Raw genomic sequence first — 26,953 nt, forward strand, 5'->3', positions numbered from 1 at the left:
AGACTGTCTCCCCTTATACCATGCCAAGGAGGAGCAGAGCCAGTTCCCTTCATAGTGAGGTGGTGGAGTGGGGTGAAGAGCTACAGGATTCTCTTCCTATTTATGTCTTTCAGCATATCCCTCCTAGGATTGAAGAAAGGATCACATAGGAGTCTTTTCAAAACGAGATTGGTGGCCTCTCAATAGGCCATTAGTTACAGAAATTAAACAAACTGCAATAATAGAAATGAGTGAATGCCGAGCAACTAAATATTTCTCTTCACCCTCCACCCCTTTCCCACATGCACACATACATACACACATAGAAACGCGCACGCACACACACAGAAAAGTGACAGAAAGAGTTCAAAAGGAGGGAGGATCTGGCTATTACTCATGGTTTAAAGTGACCCAATTCTCTTGAGAAGAAAGGAAGAGAAGACAGCCAGTTTCCCACATGAGGCACAACAAAAATAGCAAGTGCTGAAAGGAGTTGTTTCAAGTCTTCAGAAGATGAATTCATTTATCTGCTGAGTTAGAACAATGCACACTGTTGTTGGTAATCCAGCCCCCTCCTACTGCACGGGTTGCATTAGAAAGTGATTGGGACTATTTTCAGTTTGGCAAAAAGAAGAAAGGAATCCCACAAACCTGTTGTTCACTGATGCAGAAATCAAAGGGCTTCCATGGGACATTGATCTTTAGTGATAATGATGGTATTTGTTAAGTGCTTACTATGTGTCAAGCACTGTTCTAAGTGCTGAGGTAGATACAAGTTAATCATGTTGGACACAGTCTCTGTCCCACATGGGGCTCACAGTCTTAAATCCCATTTTACAGATGAGGTAACTGAGGCACAGAGAAGTTAAGTGACTTGCCTATGCAGACAAGTGGTAGAGCCGGAATTAGAACCCTGGTCCTTCTGACACCCAGGACCATGCTCTATCCACTAGGCCATGCTGCTTATCTAATGCTATCATTTGAGTCTGCCCCCAAGGACCGAGTTTCGTGCCAGGAGGTAGAAATGATCAGCTCATGGGTCTCCTCCCTTCAGTTGTCAAGTCAGACTAGATAGATCCTTTTGAACCCCTTTTGTTCATTCATTCATTCATTCATTCATTCAATCGTATTTATTGAGTGCTTACTGTGTGCAGAGCACTGTACTAAGCACTTGGGAAGTACAAGTTGTGTTGGGGGCAAGCTTGGGGAGACTCTTGAATCCAAAAGTCTGAGAGGTTCAGGCTCATGGTTTATAGCCTTTATGGTCTGGGTGAACTTGGAGCCGATGAAGGTGAAGGGGTCCCCAGCTGATTTGGTCTCCCCAAGAGTCCTTGTCCATGACAATGGGAACCAGTTCAGACTCATAGTGCAGTCTACTGTCAGTGAGCACAGACTACCCGGTAGAACCTTGGACTTTACTGGTGTCTTCCCAAAAGATGAGGAGAGCAGGACAACAGGGGCCAAGAGACCTTTATCTTACTCTTTCTGGCTCCCTTTAGGACAATATTTTTCCCAGGGATGGTGGAAGGGGATGGGTTGACGGAATCCTTAAATTTTCTGTTTATCCACTCAATTGTAGAAGTCTGGGCAGTGACTATGCCAGTTCCCCCTCACCAACCTCCAGCCTCTGAGCCTCAACCCTGGCCCAGAGGGACCACCTCTGCAAATGAGAGAGTACTTGGCTCCTGATACCCTTTCGATCTTCGTTCTCTGGGCCAAAACTGCAACAAGGGTGCCCACAACAATGGCTGTCTCAATAAGAGGAACAGAGCTGTAGCTACTAGCCTGCTAACATTATCTATTTCTACTGGAGCCAGGTTTTCAGGTGACAGAGGATCCAGAGGCCTGATTCTCACATGTTCTTTTACTGTCCAGGACCTGGAGCAGTAGAAGATTTAGCTTTTCCATGTTCTATCACTAGCAAGCCCCTAAAGCAGCTAAATGACTTTTCACTTCAGTAGAAATAACTACTTGTTTGGTCAATAACACCACCTGGACTCTACCTAATCTAGTCCACTAGCAAGTCCACACATGATTCTGGGCAAATTGTTTTATTTCATGACACCTTCATAGCAACAGCAGGAAGACACCCACCTGACAATTTCACCTCTCCCCCTTTCCTCTCTTTCACTGGCTACACCCAGGACATTTTGCATTACCGGTTGGATTGGGGAGCCCCACCATTGCTGACTGAAGACATTTTGGGTTGCTAAGTGATGGGGCACAGGCCATTGCAGCATTCTGCAGAGGGTTGAGAAACCATAGCGAGTCCAAGCCAAAGCCCAGGCACAAGCACAAGTACCAGCTCAAACACTTTTTCCCCAGTTTCTGACCATATTTAGGAGATCTATGGTAAGGACTAACATTTAGGCTCAGCCCAGACCATAGGAGATTCTCTGAGGGATATTGCTTTATTTGAGGTCGTTTCATAAAGCACATATTGTGCCGTACAAAATATTAGTGCGCACGCAGCTGCGGCGGGCTGACGTACAGCCATGCGTGCGTGCGTGCATGCGTGCCAGTGCCTGTGGTCCTCGCTCGGTTGTGAGGCGCAGTTGAGGGAGCCGCCATGGCGCTTCACGTCCCCCAGGCCCCGGACTTCGCCCAGATGCTCAAGGATGGAGCCAAGCATTATTCTGGACTAGAGGAGGCCGTGTACAGAAACATACAAGTGTGCAAGGAGCTTGCCCAGACCACCCGCACCGCATACGGCCCCAACGGAATGAACAAAATGGTTATTAATCACCTGGAGAAGCTTTTTGTGACCAACAACATGGCTACTATATTAAGAGAACTAGAGGTCCAGCACCCGGCTGCCAAGATGATTGTGATGGCTTCCCACATGCAAAAGCAAGAGGTGGGCAACGGCACCAACCTGGTCCTGGTGTTGGCTGGCGTGCTACTGGACCTGGAGGAAGAGCTGCTCAGGATGGGCCTGTCTGTGGCCGAGGTGATCGAGGGCTATGAGACTGCCTGTCACAAGGCCCATGAGATTCTCCCCAACCTGGTGTGCCGCTCCGCCAAAAACCTGAGAGACGTGGAGGAGGTGGCTTCTCTGCTCCAGACCTCCGTCATGAGCAAGCAGTATGGCAATGAGGTCTTCTTGGCCAAGATAATCGCCCAGGCTTGTGTTGCTATCTTTCCTGACTCGGGTCACTTCAACGTTGACAACATCAGAGTGTGCAAAATATTGGGGGCCGGGATCTACTCGTCTTCGGTGCTGCACGGCATGGTCTTCAAGAAAGAGACTGAAAGGGATGTCATATCTGTAAAAGACGCCAAAATAGCCGTGTACTTCTGTCCTTTTGACGGCATGATCACCGAAACCAAGGGAACGGTCCTGATCGAGAATGCCGAGGAGCTGATGAGTTTCAGCAAAGGGGAGGAGAAGCTGATGGACGCTCAAGTCAAGGCCATCACCCAGTCCGGGGCCAACCTCATAGTGACAGGGGACAAGGTGGCAGACATGGCTCTTCATTACGCCAACAAATACGACCTCATGCTGGTCAGGCTGAACTCCAAGTGGGACCTCCGCAGGCTGTGTAAGACAGTTGGAGCTATGGCCCTCCCGAGACTGACACCCCCAGTGCTTGAGGAAATGGGCCACTGCGACAGCGTTTACCTGACAGAGGTTGGAGGAGGACGGCGCCATCGCCACCATCGTGCTGCGTGGCTCCATGGACAACTTAATGGATGACGTCGAGTGGGCATTGGATGACGGCGTCAACACGTTCGAAGTGCTCACGTGGGTCGGTCACGGTCCCTCCCCCTGGGCATGGGAGGCCATGGGGCTTTGGGGCCCCCTCCTTTCTCTCCCCCTTCTCCCCCTCCCCATCCCCCCGCCTTACCTCCTTCCACTCCCCACAGCACCTGTATATATGTATAAATGTTTGTACATATTTATTACTCTATTTTACTTGTACATATTTATTTTATTTTGTCAATATGTTTTGTTTTGTTGTCTGTCTCCCCCTTCTAGACTGTGAGCCCGCTGTTGGGTAGGGACCATCTCTATATGTTGCCAACTTGTACTTCCCAAGCGCTTAGTACAGTGCTCTGCATATAGTAAGTGCTCAATAAATACGATTGAATGAATGAATGAATGAATAGTGCCTAACACACTACTAAGCATTTAATAAATACCATTCATTCATTCATTAATTCAATCGCATTTATTGAGCACTTACAGTGCACAAAGCACTGTACTAAGCACTCGAGAGGGTACAATACCACAACAAACGGACACATCCCCTGCCCACAACGAGCTCACAGTCTAGAGACCATAATAAATATGTTAATATAATATGTAATGGACTTCCTTAGCAGCTTCATGTATGGTCGAGATGAGACAAAGAGACAGACTCCAGTTAGACACTGGAGTCAAACTGTTTTACTGGTTCCCCCTACCTCTTAGATTTGAGCCCTGTGTGAAATGGGGACTGTATCTGATTTGATTATCTTGTACCTATACCCCAGTACTTGGCACAGAATAAGCACTTAATAAATGTTATTATTACTATCATTATAACCTTCCAGCTATATTTCATTTTTGACTGTCCCCTCACTCACACTGTTTCCCCTGCCTGGAACTTCCTCCTTCCACTAATCTGACAGACCACAGAGACCAACCAGAGAGACCAACTCTCTCCGTGTTCAAAGCCCTCCTAAAATCCTCTGACAAACCTTCCCCAATTAACTACCCACAACCCAAGTCACATCAACCCATCAGCCACCTCTAGCCCTTACATATTTTTTATAACCCCCCCTCAGCACTTACATAAATATGTATAATTGATTGCAAGGTCAATTGATCCCTTCTGATTACCTTACTTGTAAATATTTTTGTCTCCCTTATTAGGGCGTAAGCTCATTGAGGGCAGGGAATGTGTTGCCTGCATCTGTCGTGCTTTCCCAAGAATTTAGTACAGTGTATTAGACCCAGTGGGGGCTCAATAAATTCCATTACTACTACTGTTACTACTTTTATTTCCTTCATAGCTTCCAAATGGTAGTCACAGCCACTAACCAGAAGAGACCTTATACATATCCCAGTGTAAAAAGGACTATCCACATTGGTTGTCTATTGATCTTCCCATCTATTTGTGTGTTTCCCATGTAGATTGCAGCATCTGTGAATACAAATGACAGATCTATATCTCTGCCCTCTATCTTTATATATATTTTATGGAAAAATAATATTGAAATGTTTGTTCAGGAACCACAAAGGCATTGTATATTTAGTACATCTATTTCAGCAAGTAATTTAGCAGGCTAAAGGTCTTGGAATGTAGTTTTGGGGAAACCATTCGGTGGAAAGTAGTACTAGTAGCAGTAGTAGTAACAGCATTTATTGAGCTCCCACTTAGTGTGAGGCACTGTTCAAGGCACTTGGGAAGTGCAGAATAACAGAGTGACAGATTCCCTGTTCATAAGGAGCTTATACAAACCTAAATCTATGTATAATCTGAGGGGTCAAAATAAATAAATTGAACAGTCATATTTAAAGGAGTGCTGAAGAGGGTGTAAATAAGTTCATAAGTGCTAGAGCTGGCTGAAGGGATGATATGATTCAAAGTGTTGGGAAATTTTTGGGGGAAACCTTGATTGGAGGAGATGAGATTTTAGGTTGGATTTGAATGTGAGGAGAGCTGCGGTCTGGCTGATGCTGGGAGTGAGGGATTTCCAAGTCAGGGGAACAGTGAAAGCAGGGAGTCAAGAGGCAGGAGAGTTGAGAATGAGGTGCAACTGTTAGGTTGGCTTGGGAAGAATGAAGACAGAGTGTTGGGGAATAGCAGAAGAGACACAGGGAGCCAGTGGAGGGTTTTGAGGAGAGGAGAGATGTGGGCCAAAGGACGCTTCAGGAAGAAGATCCGTGCAACACTGTGGAGAATAAATTGGGGTAAGAAAAATAAAGCTGCTCATAAATGTATTACAGAACTACTTTGATATCCACATTTAAACAAGGGCCCCTAAACCTACACAAAACTTTTTGCTCTGTTTATGGTACAAAATCAGGCAGATTGGCATCTGTGCAAGTAATAACATCTTGAACCGATTCTCTCTTTTTAGAAATTTTGGTAGTTTAGTTCAGGAGTACAGATATAATAATAAAAATGATGATGGTATTTGTTAAGCACTTACTATATGCCAAGCACTGTTCTAAGCGCTGTGGGGGATACAAGGTAATCAGGTTGTCCCACATGGGGCTCACAGTCTTAATCCCCATTCTACAGATGAGGGAACTGAGGCACAGAGAAGTTAAGTGACTTGCCCAAAGTCACACAGCTGACAAGTGGCAGAGCTGGGATTAGAACCCATGACCTCTGACTCCCAAGCCCATGCTCTTTCCACTGAGCCATGCTGCTTCTTGGACACACACATAGGGGCCCACCTGAGGTAACACACACACACACACACACACACACACATATACACAACCACACCCCCATTCCAACAATAGCTGAAGGAACCATTTTCTTTCATTGGAACTGAAAGACAACACCACTTTTATTCATCATTTTCCTTATCTCTGAGGGAATTGCCAAACTTGCCCTTTGCCTTCACTTTCCTTGTCATTTCACAATTTTGCTGAGAGAACATTTCAGAAGAGTTTGGTAATTGATGAAATGCCATGCAGAAATGACAGACCACATTTCATCCCCTCTTCCTGCCCTGTATTTTGGAAAGCAAGTTAATGTCAAGGCTAGTGGTCAAGATTAGGACATGGCAGCTTTTTCCTGACAAACTTGAAATGAGCAGGCCAGCTGTTATGTGCCTTCCCTTAATCCAGGGACTCCAATATGAATGAAACCACCAGGCCTTCGTCAAAGCTGTTTGCTTGAACCACCAGCATCACCTAGAAAATGTGCCTGGTCTTCAGTCTAAGCAGGACTGACTTCCATACCCAGCCCTGCCACTGATGTACAGAAAGGATTTTAGTTGTCCCTTAGTGTTCTAGGGCTCATTTTTTCCAGCTGTACAGTAGAGGCATTACTAGCAGTAGTGGCTTTGATAATGACAACAAAACAAAACAAAAAAACCCAAAGAGTCTTACGGCTTTCAACTTCTGGGACCTGGCCTTGCTGGGAGACTAGGAAGATGAGAAGGAGAGAGAACTATACCGCAGTAGCGTCTGTCCTGGAGTAGTCTATCTAGTGATTTGGAAGGCTCTGAACAGCTGTTGGTGGTATTCGGGGCAAAAAAATAAAACTTTTTTCCCCACTTGCTTTTCCTGGCCAAGAAAGGTGCACGTACTTCACCCTTGCCTTCTTAATATGGAAAGACAGTACTGATGGACAACAAGGATTATGTCTTTTCACTGAACTGTCTGGAGTCTACCATAACATGCAATCTTCAAAATTCAAATAAAAATATTCAGTCTGATCTTCCCCTTTTGTCCAGGAATACACAACCTCCCAGGCACGGAGGGAAGAAAACTTTCTTTCTGCTCTCCCCCACATGCTTCCCTAACTAGAAGACAGAGTCACTCTTTTCAAGCCAGTGGTCTCTAGGACACTGACCATATAGCTTCCTTGCTCTGTTTGAAAGTAGCCCAGCACTGTTTCCATGAAACTGAGGTCAGATAGCACTTCTCGACTTCTGTCAAAGGCAGTCGAGAAGGCAAGAAGGATTAGGAGCAAGCACAGGCGAATAGATTTGGCTAGGAGGTGGATTAGACTTACCTGTCAGTAGCATCATCTTCAAATACAAAGGACAGCAATCTATAGCCCCAAGTGTAAAATGGAAATAATAAAACCTGGCTCTCTCTACCTCCCAGGTAGGGCATAAGGACAAAAAATGAGGTAAATGATGTTTAAGTGCTTTAGAAAAAGAAAAGCTTCCTACAGGGTACTCTTGGAAAGAGTTTTTCCAGTTCTCCCATTTAAACTGGCCTAGCCTGGTTTCCCACTTATTCAAAGTGAATCATTGAAGGGTCACTCCTATATATCTGCAAGATCTCCAGTTGGTATGAGTGAAGGCCTGAGTTATGGGCATTTCGTGTCACCATTATAGCCCACAGTTAAGTGTAATTGCTTTTTAATTGCTTGATTTACAATCTCAGAGTCTAAAATGATCTGTTTGGGGCAACCCTTTGACAATATGTGACATCCTTTCTTTCTTTGGAGATAATAATGTCCCCCTGACCTTGGCCTTGATTCTCTCTTCCCTTCTTCCCTCCCTCCCTCCTCCCCTCACCTGTTTCCTCCCCACTTGCCTGCACCCTAGAGACCCAGAATAAACCCAGCTGCCTACTCAGAGTAAAGTGAGTGACTTAATGCTGGGGAAGGGTGTGAGAGAGTCAGGAATAGGGAGGGAGTCCAGAATAGGTACCCAACAGCTTTGGGCATTTCAATTGAAAGGCGTGTTTTCAACATCTTTGCAAACTTCCTGCATAATTTGCATCAGACTGAGAAGTCTTCTTTTAGAAGGGCTTTCCATTTGTCTCAGGGCACAAGTCCCACCCCATCTTTCCACAGCTAATGAATGGCTCTTCATCCAGCTGTCGTCCCCCTACAACCTCCTTCAGGCAAGGTTCATGAAACGTGGTTAACGAAAATATTATTAAGAAAATGTTTCCCCCAACCTCCATTCCTCCTCTCAGTTGTGAGCTATAGAGCAAAGAAGAGCTGAAGAGCTGCAGAAAAGGAACTTTCCATCTAAATGGTAGAGAGGTCATTCAATTCTATTCTCTTTTCACTATTTTGCTTTTTGATCTTTTATTATTTATTCTCCTCTCATAGTGATAAATTTTCTTATGTTGATATTTTGCATGGGGCTTATAATAAACTGAGAACTAAAAACTGCTTTGCAATTTGAGGCCACCGCCACATAGTTTCTCAGAGTGGTCCCCATATCACTGTAATTTTTGATGTGCGACAAAAGAAATGCAGAAAAAAGAATGATGTTGATTTCAGGTTCTGTTAGAAATCAAGAGACATAAATCAAAGATTACCCACCAACAAGACTGAAGACAAAGAGTACCAGCGAAAGAAGACTTATTTTCAAGCCACTGCAAAATTTCCACCCCTCTCCCACAACTAACCACCCTTCTTCCTTTCCCCTCACTTTCACTTCTGGGAAAGAGAGAAAGGATTGCTTTAGGACAGGGTTTAGGCTTGCTAGCTACATATGGCCCTTCTTGGAATCAAATGTGATTCTTGAGCGCAGGTTCCCACCCACTGAGTTGGCACAGTGAGGGTGGTACCATTAGCCACCACAGTTAAAAGCTATGGGAGAAGCTGGGCAGGAAGTGGCTGGGCTGCCCCACCTCTTCTAGTTAGAAATATGGCAGTTCCATGCCTTGCCGGACAGTAGGGTGAGCTTAGGCTGCTCATGTCTATCCTCCTCCAAGTAGCAGTGGCACTAAGGTGAGCCAGCTCACCTGGAGAGGGAGGAGACTGCTTACCCACCATCTATGCAGGAATCGAGAGCAGCTCCTGTGCCAGGCCCCAGGCCCACCACCTACTGTTAGCTACAGATGGGTTAAGCATCAGGCAGGAAAGGGCCAAGGCAGGGAGCCCCACTGTTTCAGGTGCCACAAACACTAACCACAGATCCCTCTGCCTGCTAGGTTCAGGAGCAGCCGCTATAGCAGAGAAGGAGGAGTCAGTTCTTTCCTTCCCTTTCTCTTTCTCCTTAGTCCCTTGTTTGCCACCATTGTTATATGGAGATGACAAACCCCGGTCCCACCAGATCCCCTTGTTCCCTCTAGTCCAGCAGGAGCTGGCAAGAAAGCTGACAGAGGGCTTCCTCCAAATTGGTCCCACAAGCCTGGCAGGAGCAGGAGGAGGAGTGGGAGCTGGAGCTGAAGCCAGACATGGTCTCTGACTGCCTCTTGCCTTTCCTAGTCAGCACCTTTTACTGTGGTAAGGGGGACATCAGGAGACTTGGGGCAGGGGTGGGGGGCAGGGGCCCAGAATAAGGGCTGGCCACAAAACTACCTGAGCAAATGGGAGCATGTAGGATGTGGAATGGTTCAAAGATTTCATTTGGTTTGGCTCTTCTGCCAAACAACGTTATCTATCCTTGCTTTGGGCATATGGACTCATACTACCCGGCCTCACCACCCTCTATCCCTTCCTCCCCAACGTTGACTGCAGGACAATTTTTCCTTTTTGCTTCCTCCCCTGTCCCAACTTCACCCACCCCATCTCATTCCCTGTTACCTAGCAGAGATGACTACGTTAAGACCTTTGTTAAAGAGAAAATCTCTTTGATCAAAGCACTGGGAAGGGGTTAGCGTGTGTATATTTGTCTTCTTCACAGGTTGTTTAAACAAAAGTCAGCTCCATTTTCATGGAACCTTCAGTATTTATGCAGGTTGTTGGCACTCAGAGTAACGCTCCCCCTGAACTAGGTGTCATGTGGGCTGGAGGTGGTGGTGGCTGAGAGAAGGTTTTACCTAGGCATGGAGGTCACAGAATTACTGCATCATTTACTCATAGATAGTGGGTAAGCAGTTATCTGTCTGTATTTATTTCTCTGGGTTCGAAGTATTGTTGCCTTTGGAAAAGAGAGCTTTTCCTAGGTGATGGTTGAAGGATCATGCGATAACTGCCTTTGCTGTCCAGAACTTCATGTGTTAAAAATTTTGCATCAGGTGCAGATCTGGTGCTTTCCAGTTAATATACGCTTTAATTGCTTCTGTGTCTTCAGTTCTGATAGTCTAATGAGTAATGATTCATTCCATGATTCCACCTGCCCATGTTTTCTTACAACCACATTGTTTCAGCATTATGAAATTTTGGGATTTCACGAATTCCAAAATCTCTTCAATTGGCAGTCTATCCTTACAGTAATTAGCTCTTTGCACTTCCACTTCCCAAGACTCATCTGGGAAAGGGGAAGGAGTTGGTTTTCTTCTTGCCCCCGCAATGCCACCTTTGCATCATCCCACTCCTACACCTCTCTTTCCCCTCCTTTAAAGCCTACATTGTCCACCTCTACCATCTAATATCTGGTTGTCCTCATCTACTGCTCCCCCACTCCAACCCAAGGACTCATCACCAACATTCTGAATGATTTTATGCCTTTCTCATGTTCCTTCTCTCCTCTGTCCCTTCGCTGATCCTCCGGGTCTTTAACATGGATGCTTCTGACAACCTCTCTTCCTCCCACTCTTCAACCCCGCTGACCTCCTGCTCCACATCAATTCGCCTACCCACCAATTTGACCACACACTTGATCTAATCATCTCTAGTCACTGAACAATCTCTAACATCATCAGCACTGAAATCCCACTCTCCAACCATCTGCCTTCTCTCCCACACACACCCTCCCTGCAAAACTGTCCAGTTCCCTCACAGAGACCTCTGATCTCTGAGTCCCCTCCAATTTTCCAACATCATCAAGTCCCCTTTAACATCAATCAACCAATCAATGGCATTTATTGAGTGCTTATTGTGTGCAGAGTACTGCAGTAAGTGCATAGGAGAGTACAATACAAAAGAGTAGGTATAGACAATTCCTGCCCCCAAGGAGCTGAAAGATAGAGGAGGAGACAGATATTAAAATAAATTACAGATGGATATGTACAAAAGTGCTGTGGGGCTGGGGAAGGGGTGAATATCAAAGAGATTAAGGGAAACAGACCCATGCACATAGGAAAAAGGGAAGTGAGAGCTTAGTCAGGGAAGGTCTCTTAGAGCAGATGTAATTTTAGTAGGGCTTTGAAGATGGAGAGAGTGGCGGTCTGTTGGATATGAAGGGAAAGGGAGTTCCAAGCCAGAGGGAAGACACAGGCATGGGGTTAGCGGAGAGAAAGACAAGACTGAGGTACAGTATGAAGGTTGGTATTAGAGAAGTGTGCAGGTTAGGCTGTAGTAGGATATAAGAGAGGTTACATAGGAAGGGAGAGCCAGTTGGGTGTTTTAAAGATGATGGTAAAGAGCTTCTGTTTCACGTGGAAATGGATGGGCAACCACTGGAGATTTCTGAGAAGAGGGAAGAAATGCACCTGAGGTACAAATCTCCCCTTCTCAAAAATCTCCAGTGGCTGCCTGTCAACCGACGAATCAAGCAAAAACTCCTCACTCTCGGCTTCAAGGCTCGCCATCACCTCTTACCCCTGCCTCCTACCTCACCTTCCTTCTCTCCTTCTACAGCCCAGTCTGCACCCTCCACTCCTCTGCTGCTAACCTCCTCACTGTGCCTCGTTCTCGCCTGTCCTGCCATCAACCCCTGGCCCACGTCCTTCCCCTGGCCTGGAATGCCCTCCCTCCACACATCTACCAAGCTAGCTCTCTTCCTCCCTTCAAAGCCCTACTAAGAGCTCACCTCCTCCAGGAGGCCTTCCCAGACAGAACCCCCTTTTCTCTCTCCTCCTCCCCATCCCCCTACCCTACCTCCTTCCACTCCCCACAGCACTTGTATATATTTGTACAGATTTATTACTCTATTTTACTTGCACATATTTACTATTCTATTTATTTCGTTAATGATGTGCATATAGCTATAATTCTATTTGTTCTGATGATTTTGACACCTGTCTACATGTTTTGTTTTGTTCATCATCATCATCAATCGTATTTATTGAGTGTTTACTATGTGCAGAGCACTGTACTAAGCGCTTGGGAAGTACAAATTGGCAACATATAGAGACAGTCCCTACCCAACAGTGGGCTCACAGTCTAAAAGTGGGAATGGGGTCAGAAGCACAGGTGGCCAGAGTAGCATTTGAGAGGAGGGAGGAGTGCTCCTCTGAGGATACTGCTGGGAAGGATGGGAGAGTAGCAGAGAGTGTTGAGAGTTGTTATCTGTGAGCCCCTTGTTGGGTAGGGACCGTCTCTATGTTTTGCTGACTTGTACTTCCCAAGCGCTTAGTACAGTGCTCTGCACACAGTAAGCGCTCAATAAATATGATTGAGTGAATGTCCTTAACTTTGCCCGCTCCACAGAACTCAACTCCCTTGAATCCCTGTCTTTTTCACAAGCCCTTAGCCTTATTATTATCCTTGACCTGTCAGTCTGTTTCAACCTGTCATCAAATCCTGTCCATTCAACCTTCACAACATTGCTAAAACCCCGTCTTTCCTCTTCATCCGAACTGCTACCACAGTAACAGACTGAGCCCCCCCTTTCCTCTGCTCCCCCTCACCTCTCCATCACCCCTACTCCCTCCTTCTCTTCTATCCCCTTCCCCACCCCACAGAACTTGTGTATATTTGTACATATTTATTATTCTATTAATTTCATTAATGATGTGGTATGTATCTATAATTATATTTATTTATATTGATGCTATTGATGCCTGTCTACTTGGTTTTTTTTGGTTGTCTATCTCCCCCTTCTAGACTGTGAGCCCGTTGTTGTGTAGGGATTGTCTCGATCTGATGCTGCATTGTGTTTTCCAAGTGCTTAGTACAGTACTCTGCACACAGTAAGCGCTCAATAAATATGATCGAATGAATGAATAATCCAAGCACTTATTGTATCCCACCTTGATTACTGCATAAGCCTCCTTGCTGACCTCCCTACCTCCTGTCTCTCCACACTCCAGTCCATACTTCATTCTGCTGCCCAGATCATTTTTCTACAAAGCAGTTCAGTCCACGTTTCCCCACTACACAAGAGCCTCCAGAGATTCATTCCTTCCTTCATTCATTCAATTGTATTTATTGAGTGCTTACTGTGTGCAGAGCACTGTACTAAACCCTTGGAAAGTACAAGTCGGCAAGAAATAGAGACAATCCCTACCCAACAATGAGCTCACGGTCTAGAAAGGGGAGACAGACAACAAAACAAAACAAGTAGACAGAAACCAATAATATCAAAATAGATAAATAGAATCATAGATATACACACATCATTAATAAAATGGAGTAATAAATATGTATAAATATACACAAGTGCTGTGGGGAGGGGAAAGGGGTAGAGCAGGGGTGATGGGGAGGGGAGGAGGAGCAGAGGAAAAGTGGGGCTCAGTCTGGGAAGGCCTCCTGTCGGAGGTGAGCTCTCTGTAGGACCTTGAAGAGGGGAAGAGAGTTTGGCGGATGTGAGGAGGGAGGGTATTCCAGGCCAGAAGAAGGACGTGGGCCAGGGGTCAATGGCAGGAGAGGTGAGAACGAGGCACAGTGAGGAGGTGAGTGTCAGAAGAGCGGAGTGTGTGGGCTGGGCTGTAGAAGGAGAGAAGGGAGGTGAGGTAGGAGGGGGCAAGGTGATGGACAGCTCTGAAGCCAATGAGGAGTTTTTGCTTGATTTGAAGGTAGATAGGCAACCACTGTAGAGTTTTGAGGAGGGGAGTGACAGGCCCAGAGTGATTGCCTATCCACCTTCCCATCAGACAGAAACTCCTTACCATTGGCTTTAAAGTACTCAATCACTTTGCCCGGTGCTACCTTACCTCCCTGATTTCCTACTACAACTCAACCCACACACTTCACTCCACTAATGCCAACCTACTCGCGGTACCTCAATCTTGTCTATCTCTCTGCCGACTTCTCATCCACATCCTGTCTTTGGCCTGTAATGACCTCCCTCTTCATATCTGACAGACGGTCACTCTCCCCACCCTCAAAACCTTATTAAAACCACATCTTGGGCAGGAATGTGTTTGTTTGTTTTTATATTGTACTCTCCCAAGCGCTTAGTACAGCGCTTTGCACACAGTAAGCGCTCAATAAATACTATTAAATGAATGAACATCTCCTCCAAGAGGTTTTTCCTGATTAAGCCCTCATTTCCTCTTCTCCCACTCCCTTATGCATTACCCTTTCACTTGGATTTGCACCTCTCATTTACCCCTCCCTCAGCCCCACAGCACTTGTGTACATAACCATAATTTATTTATTTATATAAATGTCTGTCTCCCACTCTAGACTGTAAGCTTGTTGTGGGCAGGGTATGTGTCTTCCAACTATGTTATATTGTACTCTCTCCAAACACTTAGTACAGTGCTCTGCAAACAGTAAACACTCAATAAATACAATTGATTGATTGATTGACTGATCTGTTGGTTTCATATCACCAACCCACGGCTCTGGATCACCTCAAAAGTACATTTCCTCTGCTCATGTGCTCATAGCATGGCCTAGTGGCAGGAGCATGGGCTTGGGAGTCAGAGGTCATGGCTCTAATCCCAGTTTCACCACTTGTCTGCTGTGTGACCTTGGGTAAGTTACTTAACTTCTCTGTGCCTCAGTTACCTCATCTGCAAAATGGGGATTGAGACTGTGAGCCCCACGTGGGACAGTCTGATTACCTTGTACTTACCCCAGCACTTAGAACAGTGCTTGGCACATAGTAAGCGCTTAACAAATACATAATTATTATTATTACTGTTATTATAGTTGCTGCTGATGGAAACCCAGAAATCAGGCTGACCTTGTCTATCTTTAACTCATCCTCTCCTGCTATAACTCTGCCCACTCCTCTTCCCAGCAACAATATTTCTCCACCATTATTGATGTCCATGCCCATTGTTTGTTTGTTTGCTTGTTTAATGGTACTTGGTAAGTACTGTTCTAAGCAGATACAAGTTAATTAGTTCGGACACAGTCCCTGTCCTGCATGGGGGCTCACAGTCTTAAATAGGAGGTATTGAACCCCCATTTTACAGTTGAGGAAACTGAGGCACAGAGAACTTAAGTGACTTGTCCAAGGTCACACAGCAATCGATTGGCAGAGCAATTGGCAGAGTTGGGGTAAGAACCTAGGTCTTCTGACTCCCAGTGCTCTTTCCACTAGGCCACTCTGCTTCTTGCATGGAAGTTGTTTCAGATGTTTAACTATGTCCTCAAACCCCTTGTCCCTGTCCCATTTCTTGTCCCTAATGGCCTTGCCACCAATTTTTCAATTGATAAAATTGAATTCATCAGGTACAATCAGAAACCATTTCCCCTGCACCTCTCTCGTCCTACCCTCCTCTTGCCTCCTCATCAACTCTCCCATCTTTCCCAGCACTATCTCAAGAGAAGATCTCCCACCTCAACTACCTCCTCCTCTGGAACCTTCGACCCCATCCCTTTGCACCTTATTAGTACACCTGCTTTCCCACTTATTCTCTCTGACCATCATCTTCAACCCCTCACTCTCCAATGGCTCCTTCCCTGCTACTTTCAAACATGATTATATATCTTCATCTTTAAAAAACCCTCCCTTGACCCCATGGAACCATCTAGTGAAAGACCCATCACCGTCTTTCCATTCCTCTCTCAATTCCTTGAGTGAGTTGTCTACATCTACTGCCTATATTTCCTCTCCTCCAAATCTCCCCCTGAACCACTGCAATCTGGCTCCTACCCCCGTACTCCATTAGAACTGCCCTTTCTAAGGTCACCAATGACCTCCTTCTTGTCAAATCCTACAGACACTACTTCATCCTAATCCTCCTTTTCCTCTCAGCTGCCTTCGACACTGTGGATCACTGCCTTCTGGAAATATTGTCTAACCTTAGCTTCACTGACACTGTCCTCCCCTAGTTCTCCTCCTATCTCTCTAGCTGCTCCTTCTTAATCTCTTTTGCTGCCTCCTCTTCTGCTTCCCCTCCCCTAACTGTGGGAGTTACTCAAGCCTCAGTTCTGAGTCCCCTTCTATTCTCCATCTATACCCATTGTCCCAGGAAAACTCACTTGCTCCCATGGCTTCAACTACCATTTCTATGTGGATGATTTCCAAATCTACATCTCCAGCCCTGATGTCTCTCTTTCTCTGCAGCCTTGCATTTTCTCCTGCCTTCAGGATACTGCTACCTGGATGTCCTGTTGACACCTCAAGTTTAACATGTCCAAAACACAACTCATCTTCCCACCTAGACCATGTCCTCTTCTTGACTTTCCCATCACTGTAGACAAAACCACCATGCTCCCTGTCTCACAAGTCATTATCCTTGACTCATCTCTCTCATTCAGCCCACATACCCAGTTAGTCACTAAATCACGTCAGTACTACTTTCACAACGTCTTTAGAATCTGCCCTTTCCTCTTCATCCAAACTTCTACCATTCTGGGCCAACCACTCTGATTCATTCAGTCATACTTCTTGAGTGCTTACTGTGTGCAGAGCACTGTACTAAGCACTTAGGAGAGTATAATACAACAATAAACAGACACATTCCCTGCTCACAACGAGCTTACAGTCTGGTGGGGGTGGGGGTGGGGGAGATAGACATCAATACAAATAAATAAATTACACATACGTACATAAGTGCTGTGGGGTTGGGGGGGGGGAGGAGAAAAAAGGGAGCAACTTAGGGTGATGCAGAAGGGAGTGGGAGAAGAGGAAAGGGGTGGGGGGCTTAGTCTGAGAAGGCCTCTTGGAGGAGATGTGCCCCTTCCTGAAGGCTTTGAAGTTGGGGAGAGTGCCTGTCAGATTTGAGGAGGGAAGGTGTTCCACGTCAGAGGCAGGATGTGGGCTAGGGGTCTGCAGCGAGCTAGGTGAGATTGAGGCACAGTGAGAAGGTGAACATTAGAGGACTGAAGTGTTTGGGCTGGGTTGTAGAAGGAGAGTAGTGAGGTGGCAAGGTGACTGAGTGATTGAAAGCCAATGGTGAGGAGTTTTTGTTGGATGCGGAGTTGGATGGGCAACCTCTGAAGTTTTTTGAGGAGTGGGGCAACATGTCCTGAACATTTTTGTAGAAAAACGATCTGGGCAGCAGAATGAAGTATGAACTGGAGTGGGGAGAGGCAAGGGGCTGGGAGGTCAGCAAGAAGGTGATGCAGTATTCCAGGCAGGATAGGATGAGTGATTGTACTAACTGGTAACTGTTTGGATGGAGAGGAAAGGGAAGATTTTAGTGATATTGTGAAGGTGGGACTGACAGGATTTAGCGATGAAGCAGCATGGCTCAGTGGAAAGAGCACGGGCTTTGGAGTCAGAGGTCAGGGGTTCAAATCCCAACTCCGCCAATTGTCAGCTGTGTGACTTTGGGCAAGTCACTTAACTTCTCTGTGCCTCAGTTAACTCATCTGTAAAATGGGAATTAAGACTGTGAGCCCCCGTGGGACAACCTGATCACCTTGTAACCTCCCTAGTGCTTAGAACAGTGCTTTGCACATAGTAAATGCTTAATAAATGCCATCATTATTATTATTATTATATGTGGGTTGAATGAGAGAGAGGAGTCAAGGTAGCTCCAAGGTTATGGGCTTGTGAGACAGTATAGATGGTGGTGCCATCTACAGTGATGGGGAAGTCAGGGGTAGGATAGGATTTGGGTGGGAAGATAGGGAGCTCCGTTTTGGACATTTTAAGCTTGACATGACAGGAGAACATCCAAGTAGAGATGTCTTGAAGACAAGAAGAAATGCGAGATTGCAGAGAGGGAGAGAGATCGGGGTTAGAGATGTAGATTTGTGATATCCCACCTCAGCTATTGCATCAGCCTCCTCTTTGACCTCCCTGCTTCCAGCCTCTCCCCTCTCTAGTCCTCACTTCTCTCTAATGCCCAGCTCATTTCCTAAAATATCGTTCTGGGAATCTCTCTCCACTCCTCAAATACCTCCAATGGTTGCCCATCAATCTCTGCATCAAACAGAAATGCCTTACCATTGGTTTTTAAGGCACTCAGTCAGCTCCCCCATCCTACCTAACCTAACATCTCCCACTACAACCCAGCCCACATACTTCACTCCTCTACACCAACCTACTTACTGTATTTTGGTCTCACATCTCTCACCATTGACCCCTTGCTCACATCCTCCCTCCTTCCTGGAGCTCCCATAACCATCACATCTGACAGTCCAACACTGTCCATCTTCAAAGCCTTATTAAAATAATTCTCCTCCAAGAAGCCTTCCATGACTAGTCTCTCATCTCCCCACTCTATTCAAACTCCCTTCTGCATTGCCTAGGTACTTGGGTATGTACCCACTAAGCTCTTTGATACTCATCCCACTCCTACAGCACTTTTTTCTGTATCATTATACTCTGATGCTTCCCCTATATGTAGTTTATTTTAACATCTGTCCCTCCCACTAGATTGTAATAATAATAATAATAATAATGGCATTTATTAAGCACTTACTATGTGCAAGGCACTGTTCTAAGCCCTGGGGAGGTTACAAGGTGATCAGATTGTCCCACAGGGGGCTCACAGTCTTCATCCCCATTTTACAGATGAGGGAATTGAGGCACAGTTAAGTGTTAAGTGTTAAGTTAAGAAGTTAAGTGACTTGCCCAAAGTCAAACAGCTGATAATTGGCAGAGCCGGGATTTGAACCCATGACCTCTGACTCCAAAGCCCGTCCTCTTTCCACTGAGCCATGCTGCTTGTAAGCCTCTGAAAGTCAGGGATCATGTCCACTAACTCTATAGTATTGTACTCTCCCAAGTGCGTACTTCAGTGCTCTGCACACAGTAAGTGGTCAATAAATACCCTTGGTTGATTGATAGTGGAAATTCTTTTAGTTTCATTTACAATAAGCCCTGTTGTTGGTCCAGGGGAAGGAACACATCGCTGGGAATCAGGAGACCTGTTTTTTTTGTCCCAGCTCTGCAAGTAGATGAATGCCTGTTGGGGCTTTGCCATCAGTGGAGAAGGTTTTTTAACTTAAGAACTGTCTAGGGCATTTTGGATGTTGGACAAGCCCAACAGGAATCATGATAAATAGCTGGCTAACCTGGGTGGTGAAGATCACATAGCTACCAAGTCAACCACCTGTTTTGTTGCACAGCATTTGTATTAGGCTATGGTGCTTTGGCTGCAAATGGGATCTACATTTTAAAATATGCCTCTGCATGCACTTCGCAATGCACCACACCCCACCTGCCTACTCATGCATTGCATTACATGCTCCAGTGGGAGCCTGACTGGCAGGATCCAGAGAGTGTAAGTATTAGTATTATCAAGTGCTGTCAAGTCGTTTCCAATTTATAGTGACTCTATGGATATATTTTCTCCAGAATGTCCTGTCTCCTGCCGCAACCTTTCTAACTGTTGTTCCATTATCATTGTTATGGCCTCTATCCATCTAGCTGCTGGTCTGCCTCTTCCACGCTTTTCCCTGACTTTTCCTAGCATTAGTGTCTTCTCCAGAGAATTAGTCCTCCTGATTCTGTGTCCAAAATATGCTAATCTAAGTCGAGTCCTTTGGTCTTCCAAAGACCACTTTGGCTTAATTTGCTCCAAAATCCATTTGTTTGTTTTTCACGCAGTCCATGGTATTCACAAAAGCCTTCTCCAGCACCACATTTCAAAAGAATCAATGCTCTTTCTATCCTGCTTTTTCACTCTCCAACTTTCGGATCCATACATTGTCACTGGAAACACTGTAGAATTGATAATTTGTATTTTTGTGGCAATTGTAGCTCTGCACCAATCATTAGCACTAGAATCAACTCCTTCACACACGTTCTCGGTCCCAGAGTCTCAAGAATGACACTTGTCCATCATTCTTGATGGGAGACTCCATCATCAGAGAAGCAGCGTGGCTCAGTGGAAAGAGCCCAGGCTTTGGAGTCAGAAGTCATGGGTTCGAATCCCAACTCTGCCAATTGTCAGCTGTGTGACTTTGGGCAAGTCACTTAACTTCTCTATGCCTCAGTTACCTCATCTGTAAAATGGGGATTAAGACTGTGAGCCCCACGTGGGAGAACTTCATCACCTTGTCACCTCCCCAGTGCTTAGAACGGTGTTTTGCACATAGTAAGCGCTTAATAAATGCCATCATTATTATCATCAGCTGTGCAAATGGAGGGGAGCCATCATAAAGATAATTAAAAGTCATGGATAATCAAAGAGTCACTCATCTCTGTCAGAGACGAAAAGTGGCTTCCCAAAGCTGAGGACTTCCTATGCTATGAGTTCATGAGTTGACAATCACTCAAGCATCAGCAAAAAACAACCCCAATCAGGAATGGATTTAGGTCTTCTACTGGGGAAATCCATATGATTTTCAGCAGGATCCTGAGTTTTTCTATGAGCGGTACAAACAAGCTCACGGAGTCGCAGAACTGCCTTTTTCCTTGGAAAGAAATGAATTTGAAGGAGTGACTGTGTGTGTGAGGTATATGTGGGTGTGTAAAAGAGAAAGAGTGATAGAAAGAGAGAAAGTGTGAGAGTGAAAGTGTGAGAGGGCATCTAGAAGTCAGGAACATGGTGGTGGTCTAGGGCTGAGAGGCAAACTGTTTTGGAATCAGAGGCACATCAACTGCAGTACTCTAGGAGGGAGGAGAAGATCCATGGAAAATCCACAGTGTTGTTAATCTGTCTGCCTAACATCAGGCATTTACTGAATATTGACCATTTTTTCAAATAAATGGTTAATTTTGGCTTTCATTTATCAGTTATTTCTTTCAATCTTACTTGACTCAATTCATAACAAAGTATGGTTAATTAGGAATTTTATTGTTTAGTCTGCTTGATCAGTTATTGCATGTTGACTAAGCCTGCCTATATTTTTTCTGAGTTGTCCAATTTTCAATTCCAGTGTTCTTTGTTTTTCAGCTAAATTTTACCCTGTTCATTACTTGGTGGCAGACTTTTTTGAAGACCGAATACACGTGATTCTCCTGACTGGATCCTGCAGAATGCAGGTAATATGCTATCCTTGATTCCTAAGGAAGAAATCCCTAAGTGCATTTCACACGTGCCATCTTCTTTGTGCCTGGCAGCCTCTGTAGCAACCAGAAACACAGCTCTTACTTGTGCTGCTGGGAAGCAGCTGGGAAAGAGCAAGCTCACGCCAACAGCTGCAGGCTCACCCAGCGACCCATTGGAGCAACTGTGTGACTGAAGCTTCTTCCTTGCAAGGGATCTCCACTTACGTATCTGGAGGAGGGAATTCTCTCCTCCAGTGTAATTATTGGCTGGTTGTGCTAACTCAGGATTATGCAAGACTGATTTCCCCAATTCTTATGGTAGAGAATTTGGCGTATTAGAATTTGGCATATTCTTCCCGCTTGATCCAATAGTATCACCCAAACAGTAGATAATATATTGTAAATATTCCAAAGTAATTGTTTATTGTAAATAAACCAAAGTGGTCTTTGGAAGGCCAAATGACTCAACTTAGAGTAGCATATTTTGGACACAATCAGGAGGACTAATTTTCTGGAGAAGACACTAACACTAGGAAAAGTCCAGGGAAAACGTGGAACAGGCAGACCAGAAGATAGATGAATAGAGACCAGAACAGCGATAACAGAAGAACCATCAGAAAGGTTGCGGATTATAGCAGAGGACAGGACATTCTGGAGAAAGTACATCCATGGAGTTGCTATGAATCGGAAATGACTCGACAGCACTTAATAATAAACAATATTCCAGATCCTGACATATCTTTCTAGATGCTAGGTTAATACCTGATTATTTGGGTATTACAAAATCAAGCTCATCATTTTGAAGCTTGGTGTCTTCAGTCTTCCCACCTAAACCATGTCCCCCCCACGACTTTCCTATTGCTGCTGAGAAGCAGCATGACGTAAGGGATAGAGCATAGGCCTAGGAGTCTGAGCCCCCTTCTAGACTGTGAGCCCGTTGTTGGGTAGGGACCATCTCTATATGTTACCGACTTGTACTTCCCAAGTGCTTAGTACAGTACCCTGCACACAGTAAGCGCTCAATAAATATGATTGAATGAATCCTGGCTCTGCCACTCGTCTGCTGTGTGACCTAAGGCAAGTCACTTCACTTCTCTATGCCTCAGTTACTCATCTGTAAAATGGGGATTGAGACGGTGAGCCCCATGTGGGACAGGGACCGTGACTAACCCTATTTGCTTGTATCCACCCCAGTATTTAATAGAGTGCCTGGTACATAGTAAGCATTTCATAAATACCATAATTGTTATTATTAGTATTATAGATGGCGACACCATCCTTCCTGACTCACAAGCACATAACCTTGGCATTATCCTTGACTCCTTTTTTTAAATCTCATTTATTTAGCAGTTACTGTGTTCAGAGCACTGTACTAAGTGTTTGGGAGAGTACAATATAACAACATAATAGACACATTCCCTGCCCACAGTGAGTTTACAGACTAGAAGAGGAGACAATATGTCCAAGACTGAACTCCTTATCTTCCCTCCCAAACCCTGCCCTCTCCCTGACTTTCCCATCACTGTAGACAGCACTAACATCCTTCCCATCTCATGAGCCTGCAACCTTGGTGTCATCCTCAACTCCGCTCTCTCATTCACCCCATACATCCAATCTGTCATCAAAACCTGCCGGTCTCAGCTCCACAACATCGCCAAGATCTGCCCTTTCCTCTCCATCCAAACTGCTACTTTGCCAGTTCAATCTCTCATCCTATCTCGACTGGATGACTGCATCAGCCTCTTCGCTGATCTCCCATCCTCCTGTCTCTTCCCACTTCAGTCTATACTTCACTCTGCTGCTGGGGTTATCTTTTTACAGAAACACTCTGGGCATGTAACTCCCCTCCTCAAAAATCTCCAGTGGTTGCCTGTCAACCCGTGAATCAAGCAAAAACTCCCCACTCCCAGCTTCAAGGCTCTCCATCACCTCGCCCCCTCCTACCTCATCTCCCTTCTCTCCTTCTACAGCCCAGCCTGCACCCTCCACTCCTCTGCTGCTCACCTCCTCACTGTACCTCGTTCTCACCTGTCCCACCATTGACCCCCGGGCCACATCCTTCCCCTGGCCCAGAATGCCCTCCCTCCACACATCTGCCAAACTAGCTCTCTTCCTCCCTTCAAAGCCCTACTGAGAGCTCATCTCCTCCAGGAGGCCTTCCCAGACTGAACCCCCCTTTTCCTTTCCTCCCCCCCTTCCCCCACCCTACCTCCTTCCCCTCCCCACAGCACTTGTATATATTTGTACAGATTTATTACTCTATTTTACTTGTACATATTTACTATTCTATTTATTTTGTTAATAATGTATATATAGCTATAATTCTATTTGTTCTGACGATTTTGATAACTGTCTACATGTTTTGTTTTGTCATCTGTCTCCCCCTTCTAGACTGTGAGCCCATTGTTGGGTAGGGACCATCTCTATATGTTGCTGACTTGTACTTCCCAAATGCTTAGTACAATGCTCTGCATGCAGTAAGCGTTCAATAAATATGATTGAATGAATGAATGAATGAATGAAGAATGGGAGTCAGTTAGGGTCAGCCTTCTAACTTCTGGGAACCATAGTATAAAAGGGGGTGGGTGAGGAGGAAAAAAGGAGGAGGAGAAAGAGCATAGCCAAGGGCTCACAAATAGAGTTTGGAATCAAAAGTCTGCTATCATTCTGCTGGACTTCGGAGGACACAAGATGCTAACTGAAGTGCCCCATTTCCCTAGCAAGGACACTCAAGCTCCTAAACTACAGACTCCCAAGAGTCCATTGTGCAGAGAAGACTCATTAGGCAAATGCTTCTCATCCTGTGTCTCTGATTCGGTTACTGTACTTAAAGTCCAGCCACTCAGTTCTGAATCCACTTTCCTCTAGGGAACAGGCTGACATCGGATACTGTAGGATTTGGCCTTGTACCCAAGCTCTATGAGCCAAAAATGTTTTGGTGATGAAAGCCAAATTGTCAGAGGGATAATAAATATCTTGACTGGGGAGTTAGAAACCGAGAAGGTTAAAAAGGAGCAACCTCTCTCAGTCCCCCTGATCTGTGTCGGGGGCAGGTAATAGAACAATGACATCAAATGTCAGTCCTTGATTGGCCTTTCTTCCTAAACTGGAAGTAGGTTTCCCCTTTGGACTTGAGCAATCTGAAGGTCATAGTCTTCCAGTTTGCCAGATTCTGTATCTAACAAAGAACCTATTGAACTGACATTACACATATACAGAGCACTCCCAAGGAAACCGGACTTCCCAATCCAAGCTGGAAAAAATACAATCAAGGCTTCAGACTGAAATGAAAGGTAATTTGAAATCACCAGAATTCCAAACTCCGTACTACCCCCTGGTCTTCAATCTCTGGCCGTTGGACGGTTACTCAGTTTCAAGGTTTTTCACCTTCACCTTTCACCTCAGGACTGAGAAAATGATAGACAAACTGACTAGTGGAAAATAAAGAATGACACATTGGATGTGTAAGCAGAACTGGAAACTTACTGACAGCTGTGAGTGCTACAAATTAGGATACACTCAGTGTATCCTCCTTGGTTGCTTCCCTCACCTATAATTTCTTTTAAAGCCAGTCTCCCCTGCTAGACTATAAATTCCTTGAGGGCAGGGATCATGACTACTAACTTTATTTTCTTCTCCCAAGCACTTAGTACAGTGCTGTGCACCCAGTAAGTGCTCAATGAATACCATTGATTGACTCATAGTTAACTTTTTCATAGTTTCATAGTAAACCTTTTTATTGTTAACTTTTAAAAAGTTAAATATCTTGGGTTGTGGGGTAGGGGTGGTATTCACCCTCCACCCCTGCCCACACGTGAGCTTGGCATGATATAGCTGCTAGGTCCACCTCTAGCCCCACTCCAGAAGAACATGGCTCCCAGCCCCTACAATCTTCCATTCTTCCTTATCAGATAATTCTTACCCTCAGCCCCTGAACACGTGAGAACAAGCTGTACAAGGCCACTGTACAGAGTGTTTAAGCCAGTCTCCTGGCCATCATGACTGCAGGGTGAGCAGCAGTAGTTCTGATTTAGCTGCCTCATCCAAAGCTGGCTTTGGAGTTGTTGATGATAGTGACAACAGGGCCTGGGACAGGAACAACACCAGGCCTGGAAGTGGTCCTTCCTCACCTCGCTTCTCTCTTTCTGCAACCCAGCCTGCATTCTTTGCTCTTCTGGTGCTAGCCTTCTCACTGCACCTCCATCTCACCTGTCTTGCCATCAACCCCTGGCCCACGTCCAGCCTATGGCCTGGAATACCCTCCCTCCTCATATCCACCAGACAACTATTCTTCCCCCTTCAAAGCCTTATTGAAGACACATCTCCTCCAAGAAGTCTTCCCAGACTAAGCTACACTTTTCCTTATCACCCACCCCTGGACTCTCCTTGCCATTAGCCTTTTTGATTTGATTGACCCATGGACAATTCAACCTTGTACTCTGGGCGTCATCCGCTTATGTTGTTGTTGCTGTTGCATGTTAATCGTTAACTGCTCTCAATGCTGCAATTTACATCACTATCCAGGGGCTTTGCTAGGCCATGATCTGTGGTGGAGCAGCATCAGTCTCTGTCATTGGCATCTGGACTCAGAAAGGACCCTCAACAGGACCTGGATGGTGATGGACAGTGGTCTGCAATGGTAGCCAACCAGGACTGTGGGACCATTGTGGTGCAATGGTGGACAGACACCATTGGTGATCACTGCAGCTGCCGGATTGACCCAAACCGGTTGTTCAGTAGCTGGGTGATGACTGGTTAAAGGGTTAAAGGGTTCTGTCTTTTGGGATGTAGGACAGAACCCAAAAATTGGAATGGTTCCACCCAAATCATGACTTCTGTCATCTTATTCTATAGTTCCTAGTGAAAGTCTGTTGATTCTTCCCTTTACCTGGGGCATGACCCCGGGAGAAAGCGTGAACCAGCTCATGCTCTTTTCTCCTACCCAGCTAACCACATAATTGTTCCTGTCTCTTAACTATCTCGTCTCTGACCCATCACTCATGCTCTTGACTCCAGCCTGAAATTCCCTCCCACTTCAAACACACCAGACCACAGCTTTTCTCATCATTAAAGCCCTCCTCAATTAATCAACAGGCTTGATTGAGAGCTTATTTATTTATTTATTTGTTGCCGACTTGTACTTCCCAAGCACTTAGTACAGTGCTCTGCACACAGTAAGCGCTCAATAAATATGACAATGAATTTAGTGAGCACTTACTGTGTGCAGAGCACTATACTAAGCACTTGGGAATGAAAAGTCATTTCCTCCAGGAGTCATTCCCCATCTAATCAATCCCCATTTCCTCATGTCATACCATTAACCACCCCAAAACATCAATGTCTACATTTATTTATTCATTCAATTTTTTAATTCACTAATTTTTTTTCATTTTTTGCTGTTACTCCATTGTAGGTATACATTTTGTATCTGCCTGTCTCCCTCACTGGATTGTAAGCTCCTTGAGGGCAAGGAGAACTTCAGTGAGAACTTGCCTGC

At 45.3% G+C, this 26,953-nt stretch overlaps 1 protein-coding gene across 1 annotated transcript; it reads left to right on the forward strand.

Moving 5' to 3' along the window:
• The first annotated feature begins 2,548 nt into the window (after positions 1 to 2,548).
• On the forward strand, positions 2,549 to 26,215 carry LOC119949858 (T-complex protein 1 subunit theta-like). The gene is given in 11 exon segments (XM_038771698.1): positions 2,549 to 3,615; positions 3,617 to 3,724; positions 5,915 to 5,982; positions 9,750 to 9,845; positions 10,551 to 10,652; positions 19,590 to 19,744; positions 20,744 to 20,840; positions 21,362 to 21,450; positions 21,538 to 21,712; positions 25,368 to 25,395; positions 26,047 to 26,215. Coding segments are annotated over 11 exon segments (2,154 nt in total).
• Positions 26,216 to 26,953: the final 738 nt, after the last annotated feature.

This window comes from Tachyglossus aculeatus, chromosome X1, assembly GCF_015852505.1.
Source record: "Tachyglossus aculeatus isolate mTacAcu1 chromosome X1, mTacAcu1.pri, whole genome shotgun sequence".
In the NCBI taxonomy this organism is placed as follows: Eukaryota; Metazoa; Chordata; class Mammalia; order Monotremata; family Tachyglossidae; genus Tachyglossus; species Tachyglossus aculeatus.